Raw genomic sequence first — 26,728 nt, 5'->3', positions numbered from 1 at the left:
GGCGGTCAAGCCTACACAGCTCCAAGCTGGAGCAGGTGGAGGCTAACAAGCAACTCCAGGCATGGGCGGGGGAATAGGCAAAAGCTGGATATGGTGACGGAAGATTGTATATCGCCGATAGACAAGGAGACCTGTGCAGGCTGTAGGCAGTAGCAGTATCCAGCAATAGGCAGGAAAAAGATAAAAGAATAAGAGGACAGGATGATTATCCTGTAGACAAGTGAGTATTATCTCTGCTTCCTTTGTGAATTGCTTGTGATCAGGGAAGATGGATTATCATCAAAGTAAGCACTTTTTGCAGCAACCCACGGCTTGATACTTTTTTTGGTTGAAATCACGAGATCCGACATGGCCGAACCTGGCCCGAGCGTTCAATTTTGCACAAACAACCTCAGCAACTTCACCAAACCAGTGATTGGCCAAACAGCAACGAGCAAGCCTGCCTGCCAGCACTAGAATTTGCAGCCATTACACCCGTATCGGTGGGAAGTGCCTCTCGAAACACTCGATCTCGACGTATTGTTTGAACCGTCGCGATGGTTTTGACATCGATGGTCGCCAGGGCCTTTGAGGTGCCGTGGTTCAAGAATGCGATGAAGCCAGTTGCCAGCTGGTACGCCAATGCCGCTGGATACAGAAAATTGGGCCTAAGGTGCGTTGTTATTAGCCATTGACGACCAGGAGGGACGGGTGGCGGGGGAGATGGGGGTTCACCGGCAGAGAATGCGACACTGGGTAGCCAAAATAAATGGCAGACAGGACAGGATAGGGATTGCAGTGGCGGCTAAGAGGTCCATCTGGAGAGAAATTCTCATGAGCAGACATGCTGACTTATATCTTGGAATGTGGATAGATTGGATGACTTGATCCCAGAAGATAATGATACTGTTCAGTTGGCGTTGAAGAGACTTCCTCCCAAAGAGGCATATGACCGTCTCTACCGCATCCGCCGAGCCGTCCAGGTATGTGCATACCTCTCTACCTGCCAGAGAGACAAGATTTCACTTCTTTTAATTTCTACCTTGGTTTCTAGACATATTATGGCCTATGGACTAACTGAGTGATTCTTTATAGTGCTCTGTTGAACACCAGCTTCTGCCTGAAAAAGACCAGACTAAGCCAGAAGATGTACTTACACATCCCCCCAAGTTATCCCTGCAAACCAGGACAAAACACTAACAGCTCACTCTACAGGATGTCCGATACCTCTCTCCAATCATCGAAGCTATCAAGCGTGAACAGGCCGAGCGTGTGGAACTCGACTCCCTCGTCCTCAAGCGGTGATCTCTCTCATCACCTTGACCAGGCCATCCAGCCTGCATGAATTGCCAATATAAGCGGAAGGATGGCACGGAGATGAGAGAAACCATTAGCCCAACCTAGATCAGAGAAAAATCACCATTGTTTAACTATACTCCTGCCTACCGTCATTCTTCTTTTGTTCCCTTTTCGTTTCCCATTTTGATAAACATGTACAGATACTACACTGCCAGGCAGTAGGCCGATAGACTTTCTGGGGAAGGGGAGAGGAGTGTGTTTTATAAAGCAAATCACGTTTGTATCCAAAATCAATCCCTCTTCAGTTATTTATTTATACGTATATATATATGAAGCCCGGGGTACGACGAGTCATGCCTGCATGACGGCCACATCTACATTCTCCCATCTCCACATATACCACATGAAAAGACTTCTATACGGCGAAAACGGCGCCGCTATCTCTATCATATCCTTTTCGGACATGTACTTGAACTTACCGCCTCCCTTTGCCTTTAGCTTGCTAACATCTCGACCCACATATGCCGCCATACCTCGTCTAGAAAACATATTAGAACATAGTAAGCATGATATATATATGTGTGTGTGTGCCGGGAAGGAGATAATACGTACTGAACACCAAGGTCACCGGTGGAAAAGACGTCCATCCTCTTCAGCCCAAAGAGGAGAAACATCTCGACAGACCACTTCCCCAGCCCTCTCACGGTAATCAGCTTCTCAAGAACCTCCTCATCGCTGGCCGTCAGGAGCATGCGAGCAGACAGTTCACCCGAAGCGAACTTCTCAGCCAGGCCATGGATGTACTCTGCCTTACGCTGGGAGAGACCGGCCGTTCGTAGCGTAGGCAGGTCGCAGGCAACCACCTGCTGGGGACTGGGAAAAGCAACAGGCTTATACCGCATACCCGCATCATCATGATCGCCTTGCCCACCGTCTTCCTTGGTCTTGCTGCTCTCGTCTGCAGAGTCAGGGTTAAACAGAGCTATAAACTTCTTCTTTATCGACTTTGCAGCCGCCCCGGACACCTGTTGACCGATGATGCCGCTGACCAAGGCTTGGAACGGGTCGATTTCGACTGCCAGGTCAGCTGGTCTAAAGGGGGCATCGGGGAACTTGTCGATGACGGTCTTTAGCTTGCCGTCGACAGTGAGCAGGTGGTCGATTGCGTCTGTGAGCAGGTTGCCAACCGTGGTTGTTGGGCGGGGGAGGCCAGTCTTCGAAGGGGAGGCATCGGCTATGTTTGATGGGTATGCTGTTATGTGTGAGCCGCGAGGGGTGAGAAGTGTAGCAGTTGTACGATGCGGGTCGATGGGCCGGTTCAGGTCTGCTGCGGTATTGGCATTGTTGTTGTTATTATTACTATTACTGGTAGTGCGAGGGAGCGATGGTGGTAGGTCTGTTGGTCTCTGGATGGTGGGCTCTGGTGTCTTGTGGGCCCGTTTGGGAGTTGCTGGTGGTATCACTGTGTCTGTAGCTGTGACGGCCTTGCTTTTGGCAGCGGAGAGTGTCTTCTTCGGTGTCTTTGGCACAGCTTTCGACTTGGTGATGCCGCCTTTCTTCTTTAGCTCTGTTGGTTTGTCTGTCTTCTTCTTGTCGGGGTCTTCCTTGCTGCTTGACGCCTTCAACGCTGCGCTGACTCTGGCAGACCGCCGTGGAGCCATAACGGCCAACGAACGTGATACCCAGGCTAGACGGCAGCAACTGGCTGGCATCCAGTGTCAGTGTCCCATATCACTGTCTCGTCTCGTTGATGTACAGAGTAAAGGTGTTTGTCACGTCGATTATTAATACGAGCCTTCTACATACCATGTACTAGTAGTAGCACATAGTACCGAGTATACAGAACGACATCCCACTCCAGCCATAGCAATAGTAGTATCGTTCATCCTGTCCCATCACCGTCCTATATCTTCCTCTTCCTCTCTGGCATCTACTTCATCTTGTTACCCTTGTATTTGCTTATTCCTGACGAAAGCTTAAGGGGAGTCGACTAAGACTTGCTCAGGGGCAAGTCTCCGCGGGTGGCCAAATGCTCACATCCACACGCTTGGCTGGTCATACCATTAGTATGTGCCAGCACCACTAAAACGAAACGATGGAGGGAGAGACTTGTCAAGCCGCCGCTTCGATTCACCCGCGATCGACAAGCCCTTGGCCGCCGCCCCCCGAACTGACATCACCATCGCCTTGCGTCTTCTCATCTCCCCCCCCCTGGCAGGACCTACGTAAGGCCATCATCACAGTCAGCCCGAGGCATGCAACTTATGCAACAGCTCAGCGACCAGCAGCTTGCGAAACCCACTTGCTGTGGCAAATTAGCATCGGGTCTAACCTAAGCTGTCGATGTGTATATATTAGCATTGATTTCAGGACGAAAGGGATCTCTCTGTGGGGATGAATAGGGTACATACTCCGTACTCTGCGCAGACATGGCGGTTATCTCGCAACACCACCACCGACATCAGCACTCCATATCGTTCATTCACCGTCGAGATCAACGTCCTCTATCTCGTAGACATCCATCTATACAGTCTACTCGCAGTGCCATCATCATCGTCTATACAAGATGTTCCCTGTAAGATGTATACGAAGATCGCTTACCTAAGCCTTGTCTCAGGCTTGACCAGGTTTCGCTCTTCTTTTTTCCCCTTTGCGGGTCATCTTTTTTTTTTCTTTTTTCTTCTTCCTTTTTCTTACTCCTGATATTTTCCACCTTTTCCTTCAAGGTCTTTTTCTTCTTTTTTTCTTCATCGTCATCTTTTTTTTTCACTCGCTACTTGGACTAGTTAGTAACCAGTCCGGTTTGATAGCGTCTCTTGCTCTGGCTCCTTGAATTTGCTTGCTCCACTCGTTTTTTTTTTCCCCCTTCGACGTCCTCGTTTTCTTCTGCCCTTGAAAAAGTGACAGCTTTTTCTTCCTCTCCCATCACTCGCCTTCGTCCATCGGCAAGCACTTCAAGGACTCACGCTCGTTAAGGTATGTCTGCCATGAAGAAGTCATCCTCGTCGTCGACGGTCTTCCGCTTTGCTGGCCGTGTTACGCTGTGGCCCCCCCTTTCCCTTGAAACGTCCTCTCTTCTTTCCCTCAAACAAAAACCCCCTTGAACAACAAATAACAACAATCCCTCCCCCAATCTGCCTTTGAGCAGGACAATACATAATAATTACACAAGGAGCACGCACACCAAAAGGCTGCGTCTTCCGCCTTGCACGTCTCTTTTGCTTTAATTCTCGACTATTTATTTCTCGCCTAGAGGTTCCTTTCTCGTGATAGCTGGCTGACCCGTTGATTCGCGCCCTTACAGCTAGACGCCCGTGTTTTTCTGACCTAATTGCGAGATGGGCTTCACCAAGTACATCGTCCCGGCTCTGGCTATTGCCAGTCTGGCGTTTGCTGATAAGTGTGAGTGAAAAAAAGGTAACCATCGAGATGAGGACGGGGGCTAATGATGATCACAGCTTGTGAGGGAGACATCACCATTGAGAACCAGCAGGATGCCTCCAAGCTCAGCAGCTGCTCTACCTGGGATGGAGACATCACAATCAGCAACGTCGTCAACTCTGCTATCAGCCTCGACGGCGTTCAGAAGATCACCGGATCCCTCAGCAGCAAGAACTCCAGCATCACCGAGTTCTCTGCTTCCAAGCTCACCTCCATCGGAGACTCCTTCACTATTAACACCTGTACCGCCTTGAGATCTCTCCAGTTCGACTCCCTCACCGCTGTCAAGTTCATCAACTTTGAGGCTCTACCCAAGCTCCAGGCCCTCGGCTTTACCAAGGGTGTCTCCAAGGCTGAGCGTGTCCGCGTCACCAACACTGATCTCACCTCTCTCGATGGCATCAATCTCGAGTCTGTTACCGACATGGAGGTCACCAACAACCCTCACTTGATGATGGTCAATGTCAATCAGATCACCAATGCTACCGGTTACATCAACTTCGCTGCCAACAACAAGGATCTCAAGATCAGTTTCCCAAACCTTCAGGGTGCTCACAACATGACTTTCCGCAACGCCAGCAGCGTCTCCATTCCTTCTCTTGAGACGATGGACGGTCTCCTTGGATTCTACTCCAACTTCTTTGAAGATATCTTCGCCCCCAACCTCACCAAAACCGGTGACCTTGTCCTCGCTGACAACTCCGCCCTCAGTAACTTCTCTTTCCCAGTCCTCAAGACTGTCAAGGGTGCTTTCCAGGTTGCCAACAACACCAACCTAAAGGCTATTGACGGCACCCCCAAGCTTGAGACTATCAGCGGTGCCCTCGACTTGAGTGGTAAATTCGACACGTAAGTCACTACCTTTTTTTTTTATACATATGTTCACGCCTTTTACATAACTAACGCATCACAGTGTCAAGCTCCCCGCCCTCAAGGAAGTCCGTGGTGACACCAACGTCCAGAGCACCGAGTCCTTCGGCTGCGAACCATTCGACAAGCTCAAGTCTGACGATGTCGTCCGCGGTAAGCTCACCTGTCGTGAGAAGCAAGACAAGCCAAAGACCGGCGACGAATCCGACAGTGGCTCTTCTACCTCTTCTGGTGCTGCCGATCCCTTCGCCCAGGCCCCGGCTGGATTCCTCCTTGGTCTCCTTGGTGCTCTCCAGTTCCTCTTGTAAACTAAAGCATGTCCAAATACCAAGTACACGATGGCGTTGTTTTTACCGTTCGTCTTTTCTTCTTCACTTGAGAGCTCTATCTTTTTCCTCTCACCCGATACGGTTTTACCCTCCCTTCACTTCCGCTGTTACCTTGTGGCATTGAATTAAATTGTATCTCTTCCACCCTTATGTGCGCTTTAATGGTTTTTATTAGTCCTAAGTCGAACGGTAGTAATCTGAGCTTTTCTTTGTTTCCACTTGACGCTCCATCAGTAATAAATAATCTCGTTCCCCTTTTCGTCGCTTCCAGGAGATATAAAACGCGTTGCTTACCTAACACGAGCACACGTGACATCTTACGCAAGTTTGCTTTTTTCCGTCTTTTTCTGTAGGTTGAAAAAAAAAGTTGCCCCTAAAGATTATGTCGAAATCACCGTTCGAAGAGAAAAAGACTTGCGTTCTTCTTCTTCCCGACAGAAGCCATTGAGTGTTTTCGGCGCGTTGTGCTCACCAGGTATATCTCCATGTTCCGCTCGTTGCCGTTGAACTTAGCCTTTCGAGGTTATCAAACGGTAGTTACAACTTGTTAAAAATCCAAGACACTTCCTGGCTGACAACCTGCAGAGTTCACGTCTAGAACGCAACATCAGATAGACAACAACCACGCAAAAAATAAAATAAAGAGAGAATACCTACAGACGACGTTGCAACCTTTGCCAGTGACCGTCGACGGTGAAATCAATTCCACTCGTTTACCCCCAAACAAACCCGCTCACGATCAGGCTTCTCCGTCCAGATAGCTCCTAGGGAGAGAAGAGGCATATCTCCTATCCAGAAAGCCGACGCAAGCAGCTAAACGAGGGGAGAAGCCCATATACGAAGAGATAAAAAGGGGGAAAAAGGGAAATATCTTTTCTAACGCCAGCGCATCCAGAGATACAAAGGAAAATGCTTCTCCCCAAGGGCGGTGTTACTTGGAAGTCGGCGAAAGCCAATCTACCACCATGGAAAGCGGTGCTCATGCTGCTTTCAAAACCTCGATTTATCATCTCTATGGCTGCAGCGGGGCTTGTTATATTGCTGTGGAGCGGTGTTAGTCGGTCGACAGCGGAGATGCAGAGGTTAGTTCCACTTACCCCGTACATGTCTACATATGCATGCATCCAAGGCACCGTGAATGTATACATACCACCTGCAAATACGATGCTAACCGCTGTTCTAGGTATTACTGCTTCGGCCCTTCAAAACCTCCAAACCACATGTCTGCCAACGAAATGGTTGACTGGCATTCTCACCTCCAAACGCCCGTCATCTTCAATCACCACGAGCCCTACGAGGTGAATAATACCTCTATTCAAAATATCAACCTAAACCTCATCAAGGCTACCCCCAAGGCTGCTGCCATGGAGGAACGAGTCCTCATCCTCACTCCGCTCCGCAACGCCGCTCGACATCTCGACAAATACTTTGACCTACTCTCCATGCTCACTTACCCACATCACCTTATCGATATCGCCTTCCTGGTCAGCGATAGCAATGATGAGACCCTCGCTGATCTCGCTTCAAACCTCAATCGTGTTCAGTCTATGCCAGACAATATTCCTTTCCGCAGCGCCATGGTGGTTGAGAAGGATTTCGGTGCCACGCTTAACATGGATGTTAATGCGAAACATGAATATGAGGCTCAGGCTCCCAGGAGGAAGATGATGGGCAAAGCCAGGAACTTCCTACTTGCTACCGCTCTAAAACCTGAGCATTCATGGGTTTACTGGAGGGATGTGGATATCGCTGACAGCCCTCCAAAGATTATCGAGGACTTTGTCGCCCATAACAAGGATATTCTTGTTCCCAGTATGTTTTCATTTATCTTTTTGTTGTTGTCAATTGCGTGCGTTTTCCTACTAACCATATTACAGACGTGTGGTTCCATCGATATGTTGACGGCCACGACATCGAAGGGAGATGTGAGTCGACCATGCTATTAGGTCTGACGTGAATATCGATTGCTAACCACATCAATAGTTGACTACAATTCCTGGGTAGAATCAGACAAGGCTCGAAAACTGGCTCAGAGCCTTGACAAGGATACCATTATCGTCGAGGGCTACCGAGAATTCGATACCGGACGCCGACATATGGCCAGAGAAGGTGACTGGAGGAGGAACAAAGATGAAGAGCTTGAGTTGGACGGAATTGGCGGTGTCAACATTGTTGTCAAGGCCGATGTTCATCGAGCAGGTATGCCACTCTTTGGCACTTCATGTTACCAACATAATATCTAACATCTATATGACAGGCATCAACTTCCCTTCATACGCATTCGAAAACCAAGCTGAGACGGAAGGTTTCGCTAAGATGGCTAAGCGAGCGGGATACCAAGTCGTCGGTTTACCCAACTACGTCGTCTGGCATCACGATACCCAAGAAAAGCCCGGAAACATCTGAGAGGATATCCTCCCACTCTATCCACCTTATAAACGGCACCACCCTTTACACAACCCACTCTAATGACTCCAAAATTGCGCCTGCGCCATGAAGCACCCTTCCATGCGCGACTCCATGACAATCATTCACTTCAATTGCATATTGCGATACACAACCACGTTTTAATCGCATACGTACTATTCAGCGGCCAACCAAAGGCGGAAGCCCTCCCCCAACTTCCCGCTCCTTATTTATAGACACTACTCCCTTACTTACCGTCGACGATTTTGCTATGCCTTTTTCTCATGTTTTTCTTTCTCTCTGTATTATCTTCTGTGCTCATTCCCCCTCTTTTTTCCCTCTCCTTTTTTGCCCCGGACCTGGAGACAGTTACTGCCAGAAATAAAGCCACTCAATACTCGACAGCCAAACAAGAGTTCAGTGAAGGGAACTATATCTTCCCTTCCCACATCTCAAACTCGCTGTCTACTAGTGTGTCTTATGTGGATGGCTTGCTACTTGTCCATGTGTTAACCGATGCTACTGTATCCTATCTTCCGGTTTCACGCTGGAACTTTTTGTCTTCAATTCTTGCCACCACCCTCTTAATCACTTACCTACACTTATCCCTTTTCTACATTCTCCTTTCTCTTCCTGTTTGACCGGTTTCTCTTTTCTCCAATTTCAAACTTTTGGGCTAGGCGTTTTTCCTTCTGTTCTACCTTTTGTTTCTCTATATTTCTAATATCCGTTCTTAAAAGGGCTTGTAATCCACACATTCTTGCCCTGTTTTCTTTTTTTTAACATTTTTTTTTTGATGATGAATGTGGGTTGAAGTTGTGAAGGGATGGAGGGAGTTAAGCTGTGGTGTAAGAGTTACCTTCAATACATCCCAACTGTTATTATCTTCAACCTTTGTTTTTTTATTTTTCGAAGTCGTGTCGAACAGTTTAAAGATTAGGAGGAAGTAATTGGAAGCGCAATAAAAGTGGAATCCATTGATTTTTCTTCCATGGTGAATATTTGAGCTAGTCGTTGCAGTCTAGATACTATAATAGTTGAATGTTTTAAGGATGGATTACAACTTGATTATCAACATGGCTAGAGAAGTAAATAATGTACAGTGTCTATATCCCTAGTTCGATTAAGAGATATCAAAAGAACGTCTAAACGCCGTGTATGTAATATATATATATCAAAACATGCCTTCAAAGGACAAAAGGATGTAATAGTCGAAATTTTGTGTGGTATCAAAAATTATGAATGAATGAATCAATGGTTTGTTAGACCAAGTCGATTCCTCAGCGATAGCCAACGCTCGTAAAGCTCCAGCTTTATCTCAACGCGAAGGTAGCTGACCCAGGCCTGCAGGAAGCGAAGAAAGTTCGGTGGCCAGAAGATGCTTCCCTGCTGCGAGATGAGTTCCATTTCTTCCGAGAAGACAGCGCAAGTAGCATATTTGGCTAGGATGAGAAACGTGCGGACGGGGCCATGGCGTGTGTGTAGATTTTCATCAAGGTTGCGAGCTAGATTGATATCAGTACATATATAGACGGAGCACAAGCAAGAAGTTGACTTACTCAGATCATTTGTTTTTAGGATCAAGAGCATGACTCTAGGAACCTTGCCTAGCAGACTGACTAGTTCTTGCAACATTCCATCTCCCAGGGCGGTAGTGATGGATTCTTTTTCCTCCGAGGATCGGGAAGAGGCAACTTCATTCCTGGTAAGGACGGTATAATCTCTCCCAGTAATAGCGCTTGCGAACAGAGGGAACTCTTTATCCGTCACGCCAGCAACCTCATATGCGTACTTGCGCATCTCCTTTTCATCTGCATTGATCACAGCAAGCCAGAGTTTGGCATAGTTGATGCGCATTTCCTTGGGGATGGTACGGTATAAGCCGTGGTCATATAGCACGATATCGAAATTTGGTCCGCGCTTTCTAGAGTTATTTTTGCAGATTGCGATGTTACCGCCGTGAGGATCACAGTGTAAAGGTGCGTCGTTGCCAAAGATCATCTCGTTAAATATATGAGCCAAGGCAGCGGATACCTCGTCCCGGTCAATATTGTTAGAGTCCAGGAATTCAAGGTCGTCAGGTCGATGGCCTGATATGAATTCCATCACTAGAAGGCGTTTCTTCGCCCATATAACTATATAGACGTCAGTGGATTGGGCAGATTTCTTTTTGCAAGAGACGCTTTGTACGAGAGAATGCTGTTACCTTTTGGGATAACGAGCGGTGCTTTGGTTCTTTTTGCGAAATATTCACGGGCTACTCTGGCGTTCTCTGCCTCCATTTGGAAATCCAGCTCCTGGGGCAAGGAAAAGTCCATCTCCCTGGCGAGCCACTCGAGGTCGTATTCTGGGAAGACTCGTTTCAGAGAGGAGAAAGTGAACCGTGTAAGGCTGAGATCCAAGGGAGCCCACTCCTGGAGGGTTGGATGCTGCACTTTGACTGCCACTTTTTGGCCTGTTTCTCTCAGAACGGCCACATGAACCTGCGCCAAAGACGCAGCTCCAATGGGTTGCGGGTCGAAGCTGGAGAATATTTCGTCTATCGTGTGGCCGGTGTCCTTGAGGAACATTTCCTGCACCGATTCGAATGACGAAACGGGGCATTTATCCTGGAGGGGAATAAAAGTTGTAGTCCATTCTAACGGCAGTAGGTAGCCTAAACTGCTCAGATGCTGGCCCAGCTTTATGAATATCGAACCATTCTTCTCCAGGACTTTGAGTGTTCGATCCGCGCATCGCTGATGACATGCATTTAAGAGTGCGGTTCTCTCTTCTTCGGTGTCCGTCTCTTTATTCAAAGTTACTCGGTAGCTATGAGGCTAGAGTTAGCCAACATGACTTATTGTATAACCTGGCCATTCAACACAACTCAACTCATTGATGCAGATTAGCAAGCCAGCCACAACCCTTCCCGTCCGCTCTGCTGCTCGGTAGGCATGCTTCACGTCGTCGTAAAAGAAGAGCAAGGTTCCTCCAAGAGTACCAGTGGCAGCTGCCAGTATGAACCCCTTTCTTGACCCCTTCACCTTCAACCTGGAAGCGCCCTCCTGCCCTCCGCCACTTTTCCACCCGTATGATGCACTTGTTCCATGGTATAATCGTCCACTGCCCGGCAACAGCGCCCTCGCATTCGTGCTATCCCACCGCACGCATTGTCGACATGTCCAGGTTGGCGGGAAGCTCCCGAGTGACGGTTTCAGTGTCAGGAATCGAGTCGTGACCCGCGCAGACATGGTTAGCCAGATCAGGGAGCCGGAGACTGTCTATCTGTACAGCAGGATCCGAATTGACCAACTCCCATTGCGAATCAGCGCGGTGTTGAATTCGACGTTGAAGCGACGAGAAGAAGTAAAATCAATTTCTGGACTCGAAGTTTTTCCTTTGACTTTTCTTATCGATAACCAAGACTTTTTTTTCCGCGGTTGTTGAAGAAGAATGCAAGAAACATACGATTTTCCATCTGATACAAGAACGAAGCCAGACATTCTGTTTTGAGGGTGGTTATATGTATATAAAAGTACCTGTATGTATCTATGTGTATATACGTGGTGGTGGTTATGGTTGTTCCTGGATGTGGCTTGTAGGATTGTGACCCCTGAATTGGTTCCTTTGCCTGCCATAGATTGAATAGACGAACAGTAACAATCTCTGTAGAAGAAGACGAAGAGGTAGTATATGAATATAAATATTAAGATAGAAATTACATCGGGAAAAAGGAGCTCGACTTTGAATATTTTAATCTAAGCCGGACCCTAAATAGTTTCTTATTTCTCTAACGCCTTCGATCTTCTCAGAAAAACACGATCATGGGCCAGAGAAGTCCAAGTCTGACCCATATTCAACACATATAGAGCAGAGAGAAGAGAGAGCAGAAAGTCTTCGCGATGGCCGTCACTATCACCTCCGCTGGCCGGTCAAAGGAGGAGCAGCAGAAGACCGTCTCTGCTGGCCCTCCAGACGGCTCAATCGAAGACCACTTCTTCTGGACATACACCGAAGAACCGCATAGGACGAGAAGAAAGGCCATCATCAAAGCTCATCCGGAAGTGCGTTGTCTCCTTTCTGATCGATGAGATGAATACTGGCGCTGACGATGGCTTACAGGTCCTGAAGCTATGCGGCCACGAACCTCTGACGAAATATCTGGTGCTCGCCGTCGTTTCTCTTCAGGTTGCTTGCGCCTACTTGCTGCGCAATTATTCCATCTTGTCATGGCAGTTTCTCGTTACTGCGTACGTCGTGGGAGCGACCGCAAACCAGAATCTCTTCCTCGCCATACACGAGATATCACATAACCTCGCCTTCAAGTCGCCGCTCGCCAACCGACTCCTGGCCATTGTCGCCAATCTACCCATCGGGATACCTTACTCTGCATCATTCCGAGTTCGTCATTTACCCCTATGACTATATATATTAAACGGAGGACCAGCATGCTAACAAAACACCGTAGCCATACCATCTTACACACCACAAGTCGCTTGGTGTGGCCGGTCTAGACGCTGACCTTCCAACCGCCCTCGAAGCGTTCTTCCTCGATTCTCTCCTCGGAAAAGCGTTCTTCTGCACCTGTCAGATCCTCTTTTACGCCATCCGGCCCATGTTCATCTATACTCCCAAATTCACACATATCCACCTCATCAACATTGTTGTGCAGATAGCGTTCGACATCGCATTGTATAAATCCACAAACTCCCTTCAGCCACTCTACTACCTCATCCTCAGCTCCTTCTTAGCTGGCTCCCTCCATCCGTGTGCAGGCCACTTCATTGCAGAGCACTACTTCTTCTCCGGCGTAAAGACAGGTGGGACTGAGCCCCTTCACACCCTTCGACAGCAAAAGGGACAGCAGGCCGAGGACGTCAAACCCACCGATCCTTCTCTCCCACCACCGGAGACGTACTCTTATTATGGTGCTCTGAACATTCTGACGTATAATGTTGGTCTGCATAACGAGCACCATGATTTTCCTGCCATCCCTTGGTCGCGTCTCCCCGAACTACATGAGATTGCAAAGGAGTTTTATGAAACGCTGCCGTGTCACCGTAGCTGGGTCTGGGTGATCTGGATGTTCATTCTAGACAAGGATGTTGGTCTGTGGTGCCGTGTTAAGCGGGCTGAGGGGGGTAGAATCGTCGGTGGCGATGGCAAGGCCGTCAAAGTTGATAGTGGATGGACAGAGAACGAGATTCAGAACTGATTTCGGACGTGGTGCTCATGAACATATTGGAAGCTGTCTTTTCTCCATTTCTTCTCTTCTCCTTTCCCGCATACCTAGATATTTCGTTAGAGACGTTTTGTCTCCTCTTTTAATTCATGCTTTTTTGCTCCGAGAATGTCCTTTTAAACTGTGGGCTATACAGGTCAATTGCGTAAAAGAGTCCAACGTAGCATTTGTTCACATCATAGATGTATTGGTACTATCTGTGTATAACTGTCTGTCTGTGTCTGTAGATTTTTTTGTAACTCTAATTTCGGCCGTAGAGCTTGCAGATATACCACATAAAAAGGCCGTGTAGTATCTCATCTGCACTAACTGTCATCATGCATCATGTTTTATGTGGACAAGAAGGTAAAGAAAAATCAGGGAGGGTAAGGAGGGAGTCCATAAAAAAAAAGTGGGAGAAGGGAACGGAGGAGAAACAGGCAAGAGATGCAGAACAGCGGTAGACGGCCATGGGAGAGCAACAAGGCAGAAGTAGCAGATGGGGCGTCGATATTAGGCCGGCATCCCCTTATTCTTCTGCGCAAGTGCATAAATCGAGGGCCTAAGGGGTGGTTTTGATGCCGTGAAGGAGAGGAAGAAATGCAAGAGAGACGTAAAAATAAGTGCACCAATTATTCCCCCCATTTTCTCACCCTTTTGTAAATCGAGAACGGGAAATGAAATTAAATAAGAAACGAGGTAGAGGAAAAGAAACCGAATATTCCGCAGGAAATTGATAAAAACAGAGGGAGGAAATATTAGAAGGACAGGATAAGACGTTGCATTTTTCATCGTGTCGTTTCTCTTTCTTCATGATTCTTCTTTCTAGCTCAAGTTTTGGCGCATTGTCACGACTCACCATCTCTGTCATTACCCATCATAGATGTCTCCATGTTGCCGTCAGGGGTCTCGCCAATACTGGGCAATCCAGAGTCCGTTATAGGCTCTTCCTTCATACATGCATTTTCCAGGATATTCGTCCATTTCCCACTCGAACCCGCATGGATATGCTTCAAGTGCTGCCTCAGGTGGTCCGCCCGCCAGAATTTCTTGGACTGGTTGCATTCCCCGAATTTATGAATAGCTGTTAAATGTTCAATTCGCACATCCCATTGCGGCGATGGGAAGTTGGGGAACTCCATGCCGCAGAAGCCGCAGGTGTCGTGCGTTGCGGTGGTAGAGCCGGCAACCTGGCCGTTAGAAGAGGAGGAAGAAGAAGGATGGAAGGCGGATTCATAGCCTGCTAGAGAGCCGCAGGACCATGAGTGGTGGCGGATATGAAGGGAGGAGCGGTGCCGTTCGGCTTCGTTCTTGTTCTTGAAGCGCTTATGGCAGTAGTTGCAGTTATATTGTTTTTCCATCTCATGGGCTCTAGAACAGGGGACATCATGCAGCATTAGCCTTGAAATTGAGATTGAAAAAAAGCAAATACCTCGAGACAAGTAGGGAAAAACGCTAGAGAGGAGTAAAGAAATAAAACCAAAAGGGAGGAAAAGTTCGTACCTGAGTTCCTCGAGGCTGTCTAGCTTCTTGGGTTTTGCGTGACAGCATTCGCATATATATGACCGGCCGACACGCTGGGGATTCTTGGATGAATTTGGACATGTGTGGGAACCCTTTCTACCTGTCCCTGCCGAGATTGAGTTCTTCTTCATGTCGGCTGCCGACGGAGATGATTCGGTATATTGGTTCGGTCGAGGCATACTCAGGATCGGGGCAGATGTGGACTGTTTCTGGGCAGGACTGCACATGAACGCTCCTCTGTCGTAGTGATCTATATCTGTGGGCGAGACGCCACCTGGAGACGGACGATCGTACGAAGACATGCTGCTTGCTCCGACAGATAGGCCAGTTGACGAAGCATATGACCCTGTCCGCATGCTGGCTGATGAGATGGACGATATTGAGCCGTGGCTTGATTGATATCGAGCCCCGCCCGGCGAGGTGCACATTCCGGTATTAAAAGGAAAGCCAGACATGCGTCTATCACCAGTACCTGTGCTGATCCCTACATCTTCGTGCGGTGCTACCTGTGGTGGGGAGGATGCCCTTCGCTTCATGCCATGGTTTGATAAGGGCGAAATGCCCTCGACGAAAGATGGCATTCGATCGCCCAGACTTCGCTGACGGGTTGTCTTTAAGCTCATGTTCGTGCTCGCCTCGTCCATCGACACATCCGTGTCCAGATCCGGGAAGAGAGACCTATCATGGCTTCGTCTACCAGAGTGTAAGGGTAAGCTATGCGCGGCCTCCCCATATCTAATAGGCCCAGAAGTGATACTGCAGCTGCTGCCGTACTTCTCGCGTGCCTGACTGAACTGGTCGACTTCCATCGGCGAGGGGCCACTACCGCTACCTTCACGATGACTCCGGAAGGCGATATAATCCGAAAAGCCACTGCCTCCTGTACCTGGAGATATGCCAGCCGAAGGCGGGCCGCTGCCCCATCGCATATCCTGTGGGCTGAGAGTCTCATCTGCAAGGGTTAGAGCTGAGAAGCTCGTCTGGACTCTTGCTGGGTCTCTCAGGGTTGTGGTGAGGCCCAGCACTGCGTTTCTCGGCGGAGACGTGGGACCACCAATTTTAGATAGGAGATTTCGGTCGTATGCGTTAATGGAGCGTTCAACACTCTTCTCGGATAGCGGTTTTTGCCTGTTCACCGTTAGACTGAACAGCTTTGTGTGTAGGACTGGCTCTTATGTTAAAAAAAAAAAAAAAACTACCTTGTACTGGGCAATATCCTGGTATCTAGGGTGTGAGATAGTGATCCGGTTTGAGAAAGGGACCTGCCAGGCCTTGTTGACGGACTGGTAGGCGAAAAGGCGCCCGCGTCTCCAAATGGACTCAACAGAGGCGCAGAGAGAGGCCCCGGGCCCGTCTCCTGCTCTGATACGGAGCCTGAACCAGGCCTCCTCGCGTCGACAGCCCTCTGCTCCTCTGCATCCAGACGAAAAGTCTCGTCCCGTCTGCGCAACGGCGGCCTGGCATGGCCTCCAAAGAGGCTGGAGCCAGGGTTTATCGGCGGCAGCATCGTACCTGTGCCTGCAGCAGCGTCTCTACCGACGGAAGCGTCCTTGGGGTCCCTCTCTACCGCTGCTCCTGCTCCTGTTCCGCCTGGATGAAAGGTATTCCCCCATCTCCAGCCCGAGTCGTGTCCGTTGGCCAGTTCTTCTATAAACCGTGGCGGTGGCAGAGGCGGCGGGGCAATGGTTTCTTCCGACCTTGGGATGGCCATTGGTCCATATGGGGGTGAAGGAGGCGCTGAGTCTCTATGTGAGCGCTGCCAGATGGTATGCTGTCTGCTGGTACTGTAGCTGTGGCGACCAGGCTGCTGTTCCGCCGTAGAATCGGAGACGAGGATCGAAGGCGTAGAGGTCAAGGGCAAGTCCATCCTTTCAACCCATGCGTCCGGCCCACGAAGACGTCCTGCTGGCGCATCCAAAGGGGTTCAGTCCGCAAATAGAAAAAGAGAGCAAAGCCAAAAAAAAAAAAAAAAAAAGAAAACGGGGATATCTCAGGTACGCTGAAGTTTAGCAGAGTATATTCCTGTATATATTTCTTAACCGGTGGCCATGTGAGGAAGAACAAGTCGGACGGCCGAACGGTGGCGGCGGTGGCAAGTCTGATACGAGTTCTCTCTCTATACCGACGGTGCAACAGAGGGCCTTGTATATATATGTGAATATCTATCTATACAGACAGATAAGGTGTTATCTTAGACACATATAGACTGGCCCGGACGCAGGATGGAGGGACGCCGTCTCGATCGCATTCCCCCCTTTAAAGCCAAAAAAAAAAAGAAGAAAGCGGGCGGGAGAGCGAAGAGACGGAGAGGAGAAGTCAAGGAATTTGGGCGAAAATGAAGTTTTGATGGATCAAAAGGGAAAAAAAAGAAAAGAAAAAATGAAAAAAAGAAAAGAAAAAAAGGACGGCCAAAAAAGGCTAAATCGTAGGGCTGAAATTACGATACTTCGACTAGATGGCAAAACATCTTCTGCCGGATATGAAGATAAGACGCCCAGCAGAGGTGAACATATATATATGCATATATAGTCGGCATATATCGTTGCTATATAGACGAGCCTTTATAACAGTAAAAATAGCAGAGATGGACGAAAAAAGAGGAAAAGGAGAAAGGCGGTGTATCATGTATGGTAACGAGCGATACGCTTGTCACAGGGCTACTGTATGGTAATGCCGGTACGTTACAGTACGTTATAGTATTACTAATATCTGTGATAGCTTGTTAGTAAGATCTTAGTCATCTATGGGACTGTACATGGTGTACATAGTATATATTTGAGCAGATGGGATAACAGTTGTTTGGGATTGTAGTTGGGATAATGCATGGGGTGACTCCTCAGTTTGCAAGTTTGCGCAAAAGACATGAAGAGCTTGCCACAGCGCTGATTGAGTTCACATATCAGACTTTCCAACCGTCATCCCCGTGTGCCGGTAACTTTCTTCGATGACCAAACGTTGCTACCATTCAATCGGATGCTTCTCGTTGCATGGAATCATCTCCAGAGGCTGTTTTTTTGCCCCAAAGTTGGACGCCATCAAGATCAAATGAAATCAGTTGATAGCTCGGCCAACCCTATTAGTAACTGTACAGCATTGGCCACGTGACATGCCCTGTACCTCGATAAGTCCTTACATAGTGTGTAATAGTGTGTAATTTTAATAGAAGCAGAAGATGATGAAGGGCAAAGCCGACAGGCTGGCTGGGTAACAACAAGATGAACGGATACTTCAAAGCGTGATGGCAGCTGCAGGCGACGTCAATGTAATTATGCACCCCGGTTAATGGGTTCTTCCCTGTCGCGGGCCGTCAACTCTGTAACTTGCACTCCGCGGACTTTTGCTGCTCCTATGTATGGAGTACGTCCAGAGCCACATCCAACGCCCACATAGAACAGACCCATCTTAACACCCTCTTCTCTTTTTTTTTTTTTTTCTTCTTCTTCTAGAAGTTGTGCAGGGCAAAAGTCTCGGTCGGCCCTAGCGGAGCTTTTCTTGACATGGTATTTTATCTTTCACCCCCAGTTCCACCGCAGCACAAGCACAGCGGTGCTCCATACATGCAACATATACATAGTACATCGTCCAGTGGAAGTATGTAAGCAGTGAGCTGACGGCTCGGCGAGACAACTACCCCACCTTCTTTTTATCTCGATCTCGCAGCTGAAGGTGAAGGCCGTACGGAGAGCTGGGTGGTACGTTACTCTGTACCAAGTATAGTTATACACGATCTGTACAGCTATCAATGGGTTCCCCCCCCCAGAAAAGTGTATGTGTGGATGCAAAGCCTTGCCCTTATCAGTAAGGCGTAGGCCGTACGTACATATACATACATACTTACATTAGTGGTAGTAAGGAAAGTTGCGTTGAGGCGCAGTTCATCAGGGATCTTCCTCCCCACCAACAAGCAGCTTTTTGCAGCAACGAACAGCAACTCAAGGCAACGCACAGAAGCTTGCTTGCTAAGAAAGATCGGTCCAGTACCCTGGCGTTGTCTTTCCTCCCTTGTCTGGAGTGGAACGATCCTACTTGGCGGGGGTGGGCTTTTTAGGATCAAACTAATGCATCGTTAGCAGACAACTTAAGTGGTTACAGGACGAGAGAAACATGTTATGTACTTCCTTCGCGAAGGGGGGAGTTTCGGTTTTTTTTTTTCCTGATCATGGTCCTCTCATTCCATCCCTCCCCCGCATGTCCTCAGGATATACTAGGATTCGCTAGTTTTATACCCGGTCATCTCACCCCATCAATGACCACCTGTCGATGCCAGAGGGGAGCCAGAAAGCTAGTTCCGGTCGTGTGATACGTTCGGCCACATAGGGCTGAATTCGAGAGACCAACCTCTCTCCCTCTCTCTCCATATCCCATCAGGGTTGTCTCGTAATTGTTGGCTAGTCTGGGAGGGAGGGGAGGTTAGCGGAAACACGTAACAAGTCATCGACGGTTCAGGCACAGGCCGTGACCATACACATGGTATCAACCATACCAAAACCAGAGGGCTGGTACATTATTATTGAGTATTCCTGGCAGGGTCCTGCGGACGGTAGATTGGCTGGGTTGGCCTGGATGGAAATGATTTGCCATGCCCTCGTCCCATGCGACTGACTGCATACTCCGTATATAAACAGACACCAACACCCTCGTCCATCACTCCCCCCCTCCCCTGTTTTGTAATATGTATGCTCCTTGAGGAAGCTGAACACATATGTAGTGAGTATTATATCATACGGCAGATATACCCTTTTTCTTTCGTAACTTATCGTAACCACCTGTCACATTGGGCCGTCTCTATAGCCAGCCGTAAGCAGAGAACCTAATCTTCAGGGAGATTGTACATGACGTTACCGAGTAAAATCGCCCTTTCAACCAACCTGTCATCATCCTCAGCTGCAGGTCGGCATCGCCGACTCCTCTTTACGTAGCATCGTCATTCCTCCCTTTCATCGCTGTCATCTTCTTCATTCCTCTCTTCATCCTCGGCTTAAAAACTAAAAGCTGAGAGAAAAAAAGTCTTGGCATCAACTTCTTCCTCTCAAAAACAAAACTTCGCTTTTTCCTTCTTTTTCAGCTAAGCCATCGATCAAGCCCACCCTTGCGATGTTATTTATACTCAACTCAGCTGTGTTCAATATATATCTACAGCCTAGATCCTTCGAGAGCCTCTCCTCCGTATTCTCTGATCCATTCATGCATATACATGATCGCATGACTAGCTCTGCGCTGTGACCTGACAACTTGAATCTCGCCTGCTCTGGAACTCTTCTCCTCTTCAGCCGCCATGGCGCTGAACAAGATCGGAGATGATAATCTCTATATCGGAGGGTTTGTTTACCCTTTCATACATACCCCAGTCTCCATCGTTTGGTTGCCTACTGTTTGCATCCCCGCTGTTGCTGGCATCTTTGACCCCCTACAGCGGCCATATATCCATCAGAGTGATAGCTTTGGTGAACTTCCACATATAGCTAATGAATTAAATTACAACTATTTCACTGCCTCTTCTCTAGATTAATGGCCCTGAACAATAAACTAGCGATTGAAAGGGAAAACATTACCCATACGGTGACCGTATTACGGATAAACGTAGACGAAGAGCGGTTCAAACCCTTCAAGAAGCACTTGCATATCCCCGTCGACGATGTCGACGATGAGGATCTCCTGCAGCATTTCCCAACCACAAATGCGTTCATTCGATCGGGGCTTGAGAGTGGAACTGAAGGGGTGCTCGTTCATTGGTATGTCATTTTGTATATTTCTTATTTTTTAACTAGTTAACATGTTCTGGCTGGTTCTGGCTAACGGCGCCTATATAGTGCAATGGGCAAGTCCCGCTCGGCGACCGTATGTATAGCATACCTCCTTCACCGGGAACCGGGTGCATTGACTCCCAGGGAGGCCCTGGATCTTATTCGTCGTACCCGGCCGCTCTGCGAGCCGAATGGCGGGTTCATGGAGCAATTGGAGCTTTACCACCAAATGGGGTGTCCAGATAATGTTGTTGATCATCCCGTTTACCAGCGTTGGCTCTACCAAAGAGCCGTGCAGGACAGCGTAGCTTGTGGGAAGGGGCCTGAGCTGGACGAGATCCATTTTGAAGATCAAGGGATGAATACTAATGCCACTGATGGCGGTAAAACGTCAGGAGGTGGAACTGAGGTTAGATGCCGGAAATGCAGGTTCGTGGCTGGAAGCTATACCCCCATGCTAAGAGAAACTAATCTGATAACTATATAGACGACAACTCGCCACACTGCCCTTCATCGTCCAACATACCCCAGGAAATAAAAGTGTCACATCCCAGCCGCAAATCAATCCCCCCACATCATCATCACTACCGCCATCTACATGCGCCCACATCTTCCTTCATCCGCTCTCGTGGATGCGTCCATCCCTTTTCCCTTCTTCATCTGATCCGTCATCTCCCAGTCCATCATTGGACCCAGACACTAACCCACCGCTCTCTGGTCGCCTCACATGTCCAACTAAATCTTGTGGAGCGAACATTGGTAAGTTCGCATGGGCTGGCATGCCTTGTAGTTGTGGAACATGGATTGTTCCCGCCATAGCTCTCGCAAGGGCACGAGTCGATGTGTTCGACGCGATTACGAGGAAGAGCAGTGCGGCTGGTGGTGTTGGTGCTGGGATTAGAATGCCCCCCGGTATGGTTCGGGCGCCTGTGGCTGACGCCAGAGCTGAAAGAGAAAATGATGAAAGCGGGAAAGGGTTGCTATGAATTCATGAAGAAAAGTAATTATAAGAAACTTGACGAACATCCAAAGATAGATAGATACCCTTTGAAGTTATTAGAAAGACAAGGTTACTCGAAGTCATCGATCTTTAACACTCGCCACCTGTCAAAGTAATCTACTACGAGAGATCTGTCTTCGGTACCGATGGAAACGTCGAAGGGTTCTGCAGACGCTGACGATCTCTCTTTGACTTCTCAATAGCTTTCAGTCTATCAACCCGCATTTGGTAGAAGTTCCTGCAGAGGCGGTCAGTATATACTTCAAGAGGCGTACAAGTACAGCACACGTACTTGTGGAGTGCATAAATTCGAGGCATGTCATCCGTACTAGCGTTCCCAGAGTCGGCGGCCTTTTGTATATATTTTATCTATTTTCACAGGTTAGATATCCTTCGTAATATATGTAAAGACCACGAACCTTTTCATCTTTCTCTTTCTCATCTTTGTTGTTTTCCTTATCATCCGTCTCCTTTTTCTTCTCCTCTTTTTTATCGCCGTCCTTCTCTTTCTCCTTCTCCTTCTCCTTCTCCTTCTCCTTCTCCTTCTCTTTTTTCCTCCGTTGCCTCTCCTCGTATTCTTTCTTCACCTTCTCAATCTCGCGGTCCATCTCCTCCTTTTTCTTCTTCGCCGCAACTTCTTCCTCATCTATAAGCGGTGAACAAAAGCTCTTATCCTTAAGATGGATCGGACAGATGTAGAAGAAATCCTATGTAGTCTTAATATGTGTTTGTTTATTGTTGGTATTATATTGCTGCGAACGTGTATTCCGATGGCCTTGTAACAAGCCATGACGATAACCCTCGAATATGCTGAAAAATATAGTAGCAACTGACCTTATTGTCAGGAGTAACCAACACACTCGTTGATGGTTTGTAGCATATAAGACATGATTTAGCGCTGGTATCTGCGACTCGGCGGAGGTGCCATCTGTTCTGTAGAAGCTGAGCCATCTTCGATGTTGAGCTGGAGAGTTAACGAGATCAATTTATTAGTTATCATGAATATCAAAGTCGATATGATATGAATCCTAGGGTATTGGTCCAGATATTAGTTTCGTCCTTGTGGTTTGCGAATTTACCCATGGCTTCCTGAAGAGATGAGGTCCACGAATGCCATGAACATGTGATCTAAAGAGCCCGCCCTTTTTATGTACAATGCAATTTAAGACCTTCATCTGTTATATATGATATGGTAGAAAACATGACTGAGATTATATTCAGGGCTCCAACATTGTATCCCTACTTTGAAAAAAACCAATGATCGCTCGAAAGCTATCCACAAATTATGTTCTGGTAATGCAGGTTATTCTATAGACTCTACAAAAGACCCGTCCAAAATCGCCCTAAAACCACACTCCCCCAAATGTGTCTATAATTTATTCTATAGCTCCCTCTTTATAGGTGCTGGCCACGTTATCCGGTGAGGACAGCCTATCATTCATATTCTCCACATTCCTTCTCGCTTCCACCCAAATCATGAATTCATCATAAGTCTGTGGCCAGACTTCATGCTGTCCTTCGACCAAAAATGTATAGTTGAACGTGCCTGTAGGATTAGTGGTTCCATAATCGATGTTCCTGGCGGTGGTGTCAACTCGAACTTGAACCCTGGTGAACTTCTGGCCGGAGGTGGATGTCGAAGGAGAGTCTTGGGTGTATGAAACGACAGCATTGAGGTATGAAACACAGCCGACTGGAACCGGATTGTCAAAGGTGCTTGGTTCAAGGCATAGGAAAGTAGGTCGACTGCGCGAGAAGGACGCAGCGCAGCAATAAGCAAGCTCAAATGTTTGCTTTAGAAGATAACCTCCGAATATCATGAAGTTATGTCGGTTTCTGTCATATGGCTGCATGATTTGGGCAGATGAGAGCATTGTATCTTTCATATTCGTAGCTGAAACTCCGGATAATTCAGGTGGTACCGCGCGCCCTAGAATGTGTCAGGAATGATATTGCTAAAACAGACACTGTAAAAAGGAGACATAGACATACCCGCTCTCTTAGTCCACATCGCATGGATGAGATCACTTTCCTCATCATTTGGCGTCTGCACCTTCAAGCTCCGTTTCCTCAAATCTTTTTTGGCGTTATAATTGCGTTCTCCGTTCTCGAACAATCGACGCTCCTCCGCCGTTTCCACCAGGAGCGGCGCAACAGAAGCTGGCCTAATGCCATATTAGCTATCTCCATCCCAGCCTCACCAGCTAATGGATATTCAGAGCAGGAAGGGAGAATGAAGAACAAGCAACTCACTTTCTAGTCTTTGGGTCTAAGGCAACCATGGTAAAGGCACAAGTAATCAGAACATCCTCAGCCTTTACCGCCTCACCCTCGACAGGCGCCTTAGCAACCTGCAGCGATATTTCCATACTCGATCGGCCTGTAGAGTATGTAACTTGACCACTCAATTCCAGATCACAGATCTCTTTGAGTGGGTTTTCAATCGTGATTCTGTCAACTGCCGCGGTAACGAGTGCCACATCGTCACCTGCATGCCTGTAACTGACAACACCAGCAAGGGCGTCCAAGTCCATCAACAAAGACCCGAGTCTGTATCGATTAGTTGCCATTGAACGAATAAGTATGCATTTATTTGACAATTTTACCTGATCTGCCCGGTTGCATTGATGTACTCGTCTAAGAGCCACGGATCCTGGCCAAGGGATAGTATCTGATATCCCAATTAGCTTATGCAGTATTAAATTGAAGGGCAGGGGGTACTAACTGAGCGATAATAACTATCCTTCATCCTTTTTGGGGTCATATCGCTAGCTTCCACTTGTCCACCCGTCTTGCGCTTGTCGGAGGCGCCGGTAGTCAGTCCCGCGCCTTTTTCCTCTCGACTCTTGGTCAAGGCTTCGATATATGGCATTTTGACCCTGGCTTCCGTCCATGCGGGATGGAATGTCTGCCTGGGCAAAGTGTAATGAAGCCCTCTAGACTGGATATTTAGACATGACGTTGCCCAAACGCATCTTTGCCGCACCTCCCAATTGAGACATAGTGAAAGATTCCTCCTTGATACAGACGCTATCAAGGATGATAGAGGACGGTAAGTACGGTGGCGCATGGTTACAATTCGAAGAATCCGCAAGCTGATTGACTAATGAGCATGTTCTGCTCAAGTTAGAATTTGGAGATGGAGTTAGAGATTTGACGATGGCGCTAGCGAGGAACATTGGCGCATTATAATGTCAGGAAGTGCGGCATACTCCGATACAAGAAGACCAAGGCGGCCTCTTCTTTATCATGGGAGTGGCAGTGAAGGATCTGGAAGATAGTATAATATATTCAATCAATGTGGCTCTAAAGAGTAAACTATTGCTACTGAAAATTCAAACCACAGCCACTAAAACAGATCATCTATGGTAGGCATCATACTATATAAGAAACCGGATTCGATGCTCGATGCTAGCAACCAGTAAAATAGTGAAATGCTCGTGCGCTGATAACACCAAAGAGAAAAGAAACAAACGGCCTGATTAAAAAAAATTCTGGTAGAAGCCAAGGTCTCGAGAAAACTCCATGCGCCAGACAAATGCAACGGATAGGGGCATGACAGGACGCTGGGCAAATAACATGTCAAAGTAAAACGGGGAGGCTTAACCGTTAATAAGCCAGAGAAAAAGGTTGATATTCTAGATGTAGAGGTATAGGTGGGTAATGGTGATTAAAAGAGTGTAAGGTATGTGTGAACAGAAGATCAGGGACGGATGGTGCCAGCGTGCTTTAATCCCAGAGGATGAGTGATGAAGCCGTAGAGAGGAAAACGGCAAGCGAGAGCCAAGCTGACATGGAGACGCTGGACGCAGCACTGGGAGAGGCCGTCGAGCCGCTACTAGGTTCGCCTGTTGTAGAAGTTGTCGCCGAGCTTGTTCCAGACTGCTCTGGTAGCCCAGGGGAGCCGCCAGATGCCTTATTCGAGGTAGGAGCTGTAAATGGTAAAAGAGTGAGAAACATGTCGTGTTTAGGAAAACAGTCAGTAGAAGGCAAAAACATACCTGGAGGGGGATGGCTAGACGATGGCGGATCCTTAGTCTCTCCGTACTTCCTCGCCGCCAGCCCGACTCTGTTCTTATCAAAATCGTATACCGAGTAGACGTTCTTCAGAAAAACATCTCCTAGAAGCCACTGTTTGGGCCCTATGGCCTGGCGCCCAATAATCAGAGAATTGCATATCCCCTTTGTGGTACTTTCGTATCCAACATAGTCTTTGGGCTTGATGGCGTATTTGACGCCAGAGATGGACAATTCAATATTTGTTGTGGTAGAGCACGGAACAGTGTAAAACACCGAACTTTTGGCTGATTTGGGTATCTTGGAGTGAATTAGGTCGGCATCATCGGGAGGTAGAAGAAGGAAAGACGTTCCTGTGTCTACAATCCCGCTTCGGCCCTGGAAGTTCAGAGGTTTCCCGTCCACTATTATGTCGTCAACTGCAATTTCCCATTGATAACCCCCAGAAACGACGTTTGAATAGGCAAGTTCTCCGGAAAATTTGCTCTTGTCGACATCACCAAATGTAATTTGGCCATCTGTGGCGCCATCAGAGTTTCGCTGCAGGTTAATTCCGATGATATTGCTCTTCAATAGCTTCTGTTGCATCAGGAGCTGTATGACTGTTGGAACTTTTGCTTTGGAATCCTGGGGACCTATCCCCAGGATTCCATCCATGGGATAACTCATGAAATCATCTGAGGCTGTAGTTGCAGAGCCAAAGGGAGTATCCAGCTCAAAGCCTGCAAACGACATGGTATCATTCACAATAACGCCAGCAACTTTCCCAGTGCCGTATGCGACGTCCCACTTCTCGTCTGTGACCTTTATGGTCTTCGAGTCCTCTTTTCCAAAGGTATTATGTGCTCCGCACGATTTGCTCGTGCAGTCTGATCCGAACACCCAAGTCCTCGACGCACCGGTGTCTATCAACGAA

At 47.9% G+C, this 26,728-nt stretch overlaps 12 protein-coding genes across 12 annotated transcripts; 5 read left to right on the top strand and 7 right to left on the bottom strand.

The window, feature by feature from the left end:
• Positions 1 to 536: 536 nt before the first annotated feature.
• MCYG_01227 (ubiquinol-cytochrome c reductase complex protein) lies at positions 537 to 1,284 on the top strand (the record flags this gene model as incomplete). Its single annotated transcript, XM_002851077.1, has 4 exons — positions 537 to 652; positions 854 to 962; positions 1,075 to 1,128; positions 1,195 to 1,284. 4 exons carry the CDS (start codon positions 537 to 539, stop codon positions 1,282 to 1,284), a joined length of 369 nt encoding a protein of 122 aa, XP_002851123.1.
• Positions 1,285 to 1,629: 345 nt separating this feature from the next.
• Positions 1,630 to 2,939, bottom strand: MCYG_01226 (DNA-3-methyladenine glycosylase; the record flags this gene model as incomplete). Its single annotated transcript, XM_002851076.1, has 2 exons — positions 1,630 to 1,816; positions 1,891 to 2,939. The coding sequence occupies 2 exons, from the start codon at positions 2,937 to 2,939 to the stop codon at positions 1,630 to 1,632; spliced, it is 1,236 nt and encodes a 411-aa protein (XP_002851122.1).
• Positions 2,940 to 4,616: 1,677 nt separating this feature from the next.
• Positions 4,617 to 5,897, top strand: MCYG_01225 (ecm33; the record flags this gene model as incomplete). The annotated part of the gene is made up of 3 exons (XM_002851075.1): positions 4,617 to 4,680; positions 4,737 to 5,568; positions 5,633 to 5,897. The coding sequence occupies 3 exons, from the start codon at positions 4,617 to 4,619 to the stop codon at positions 5,895 to 5,897; spliced, it is 1,161 nt and encodes a 386-aa protein (XP_002851121.1).
• A 930-nt stretch (positions 5,898 to 6,827) lies between these two features.
• MCYG_01224 (N-glycosyl-transferase) lies at positions 6,828 to 8,324 on the top strand (the record flags this gene model as incomplete). Its single annotated transcript, XM_002851074.1, has 4 exons — positions 6,828 to 7,000; positions 7,102 to 7,730; positions 7,902 to 8,117; positions 8,176 to 8,324. The coding sequence occupies 4 exons, from the start codon at positions 6,828 to 6,830 to the stop codon at positions 8,322 to 8,324; spliced, it is 1,167 nt and encodes a 388-aa protein (XP_002851120.1).
• A 1,251-nt stretch (positions 8,325 to 9,575) lies between these two features.
• On the bottom strand, positions 9,576 to 11,557 carry MCYG_01223 (ABC1 kinase family protein; the record flags this gene model as incomplete). Its single annotated transcript, XM_002851073.1, has 4 exons — positions 9,576 to 9,829; positions 9,884 to 10,459; positions 10,531 to 11,135; positions 11,199 to 11,557. The coding sequence occupies 4 exons, from the start codon at positions 11,555 to 11,557 to the stop codon at positions 9,576 to 9,578; spliced, it is 1,794 nt and encodes a 597-aa protein (XP_002851119.1).
• A 651-nt stretch (positions 11,558 to 12,208) lies between these two features.
• On the top strand, positions 12,209 to 13,521 carry MCYG_01222 (dihydroceramide delta(4)-desaturase; the record flags this gene model as incomplete). The annotated part of the gene is made up of 3 exons (XM_002851072.1): positions 12,209 to 12,370; positions 12,429 to 12,707; positions 12,775 to 13,521. The coding sequence occupies 3 exons, from the start codon at positions 12,209 to 12,211 to the stop codon at positions 13,519 to 13,521; spliced, it is 1,188 nt and encodes a 395-aa protein (XP_002851118.1).
• An 854-nt stretch (positions 13,522 to 14,375) lies between these two features.
• On the bottom strand, positions 14,376 to 16,918 carry MCYG_01221 (conserved hypothetical protein; the record flags this gene model as incomplete). Its single annotated transcript, XM_002851071.1, has 3 exons — positions 14,376 to 14,898; positions 15,031 to 16,179; positions 16,251 to 16,918. The coding sequence occupies 3 exons, from the start codon at positions 16,916 to 16,918 to the stop codon at positions 14,376 to 14,378; spliced, it is 2,340 nt and encodes a 779-aa protein (XP_002851117.1).
• A 2,155-nt stretch (positions 16,919 to 19,073) lies between these two features.
• MCYG_01220 (uncharacterized protein) lies at positions 19,074 to 19,696 on the bottom strand (the record flags this gene model as incomplete). The annotated part of the gene is made up of 3 exons (XM_002851070.1): positions 19,074 to 19,106; positions 19,291 to 19,444; positions 19,662 to 19,696. The coding sequence occupies 3 exons, from the start codon at positions 19,694 to 19,696 to the stop codon at positions 19,074 to 19,076; spliced, it is 222 nt and encodes a 73-aa protein (XP_002851116.1).
• Positions 19,697 to 20,326: 630 nt separating this feature from the next.
• Positions 20,327 to 21,781, top strand: MCYG_01219 (yvh1; the record flags this gene model as incomplete). The annotated part of the gene is made up of 4 exons (XM_002851069.1): positions 20,327 to 20,370; positions 20,556 to 20,783; positions 20,862 to 21,224; positions 21,283 to 21,781. 4 exons carry the CDS (start codon positions 20,327 to 20,329, stop codon positions 21,779 to 21,781), a joined length of 1,134 nt encoding a protein of 377 aa, XP_002851115.1.
• Positions 21,782 to 21,915: 134 nt separating this feature from the next.
• Positions 21,916 to 22,746, bottom strand: MCYG_01218 (conserved hypothetical protein; the record flags this gene model as incomplete). Its single annotated transcript, XM_002851068.1, has 4 exons — positions 21,916 to 22,033; positions 22,088 to 22,164; positions 22,215 to 22,502; positions 22,630 to 22,746. 4 exons carry the CDS (start codon positions 22,744 to 22,746, stop codon positions 21,916 to 21,918), a joined length of 600 nt encoding a protein of 199 aa, XP_002851114.1.
• Positions 22,747 to 23,171: 425 nt separating this feature from the next.
• MCYG_01217 (acyl-coenzyme A thioesterase 9) lies at positions 23,172 to 24,667 on the bottom strand (the record flags this gene model as incomplete). The annotated part of the gene is made up of 5 exons (XM_002851067.1): positions 23,172 to 23,725; positions 23,788 to 23,960; positions 24,049 to 24,345; positions 24,402 to 24,466; positions 24,521 to 24,667. 5 exons carry the CDS (start codon positions 24,665 to 24,667, stop codon positions 23,172 to 23,174), a joined length of 1,236 nt encoding a protein of 411 aa, XP_002851113.1.
• Positions 24,668 to 25,524: 857 nt separating this feature from the next.
• Positions 25,525 to 26,547, bottom strand: MCYG_01216 (aspartyl protease 4; the record flags this gene model as incomplete). Its single annotated transcript, XM_002851066.1, has 2 exons — positions 25,525 to 25,727; positions 25,797 to 26,547. 2 exons carry the CDS (start codon positions 26,545 to 26,547, stop codon positions 25,525 to 25,527), a joined length of 954 nt encoding a protein of 317 aa, XP_002851112.1.
• Between the last annotated feature and the right edge of the window lie 181 nt (positions 26,548 to 26,728).

This window comes from Microsporum canis, genomic scaffold (genome assembly GCF_000151145.1).
Source record: "Microsporum canis CBS 113480 supercont1.1 genomic scaffold, whole genome shotgun sequence".
In the NCBI taxonomy this organism is placed as follows: Eukaryota; Fungi; Ascomycota; class Eurotiomycetes; order Onygenales; family Arthrodermataceae; genus Microsporum; species Microsporum canis.
This window is presented reverse-complemented; position numbering and strand designations above follow the sequence as displayed.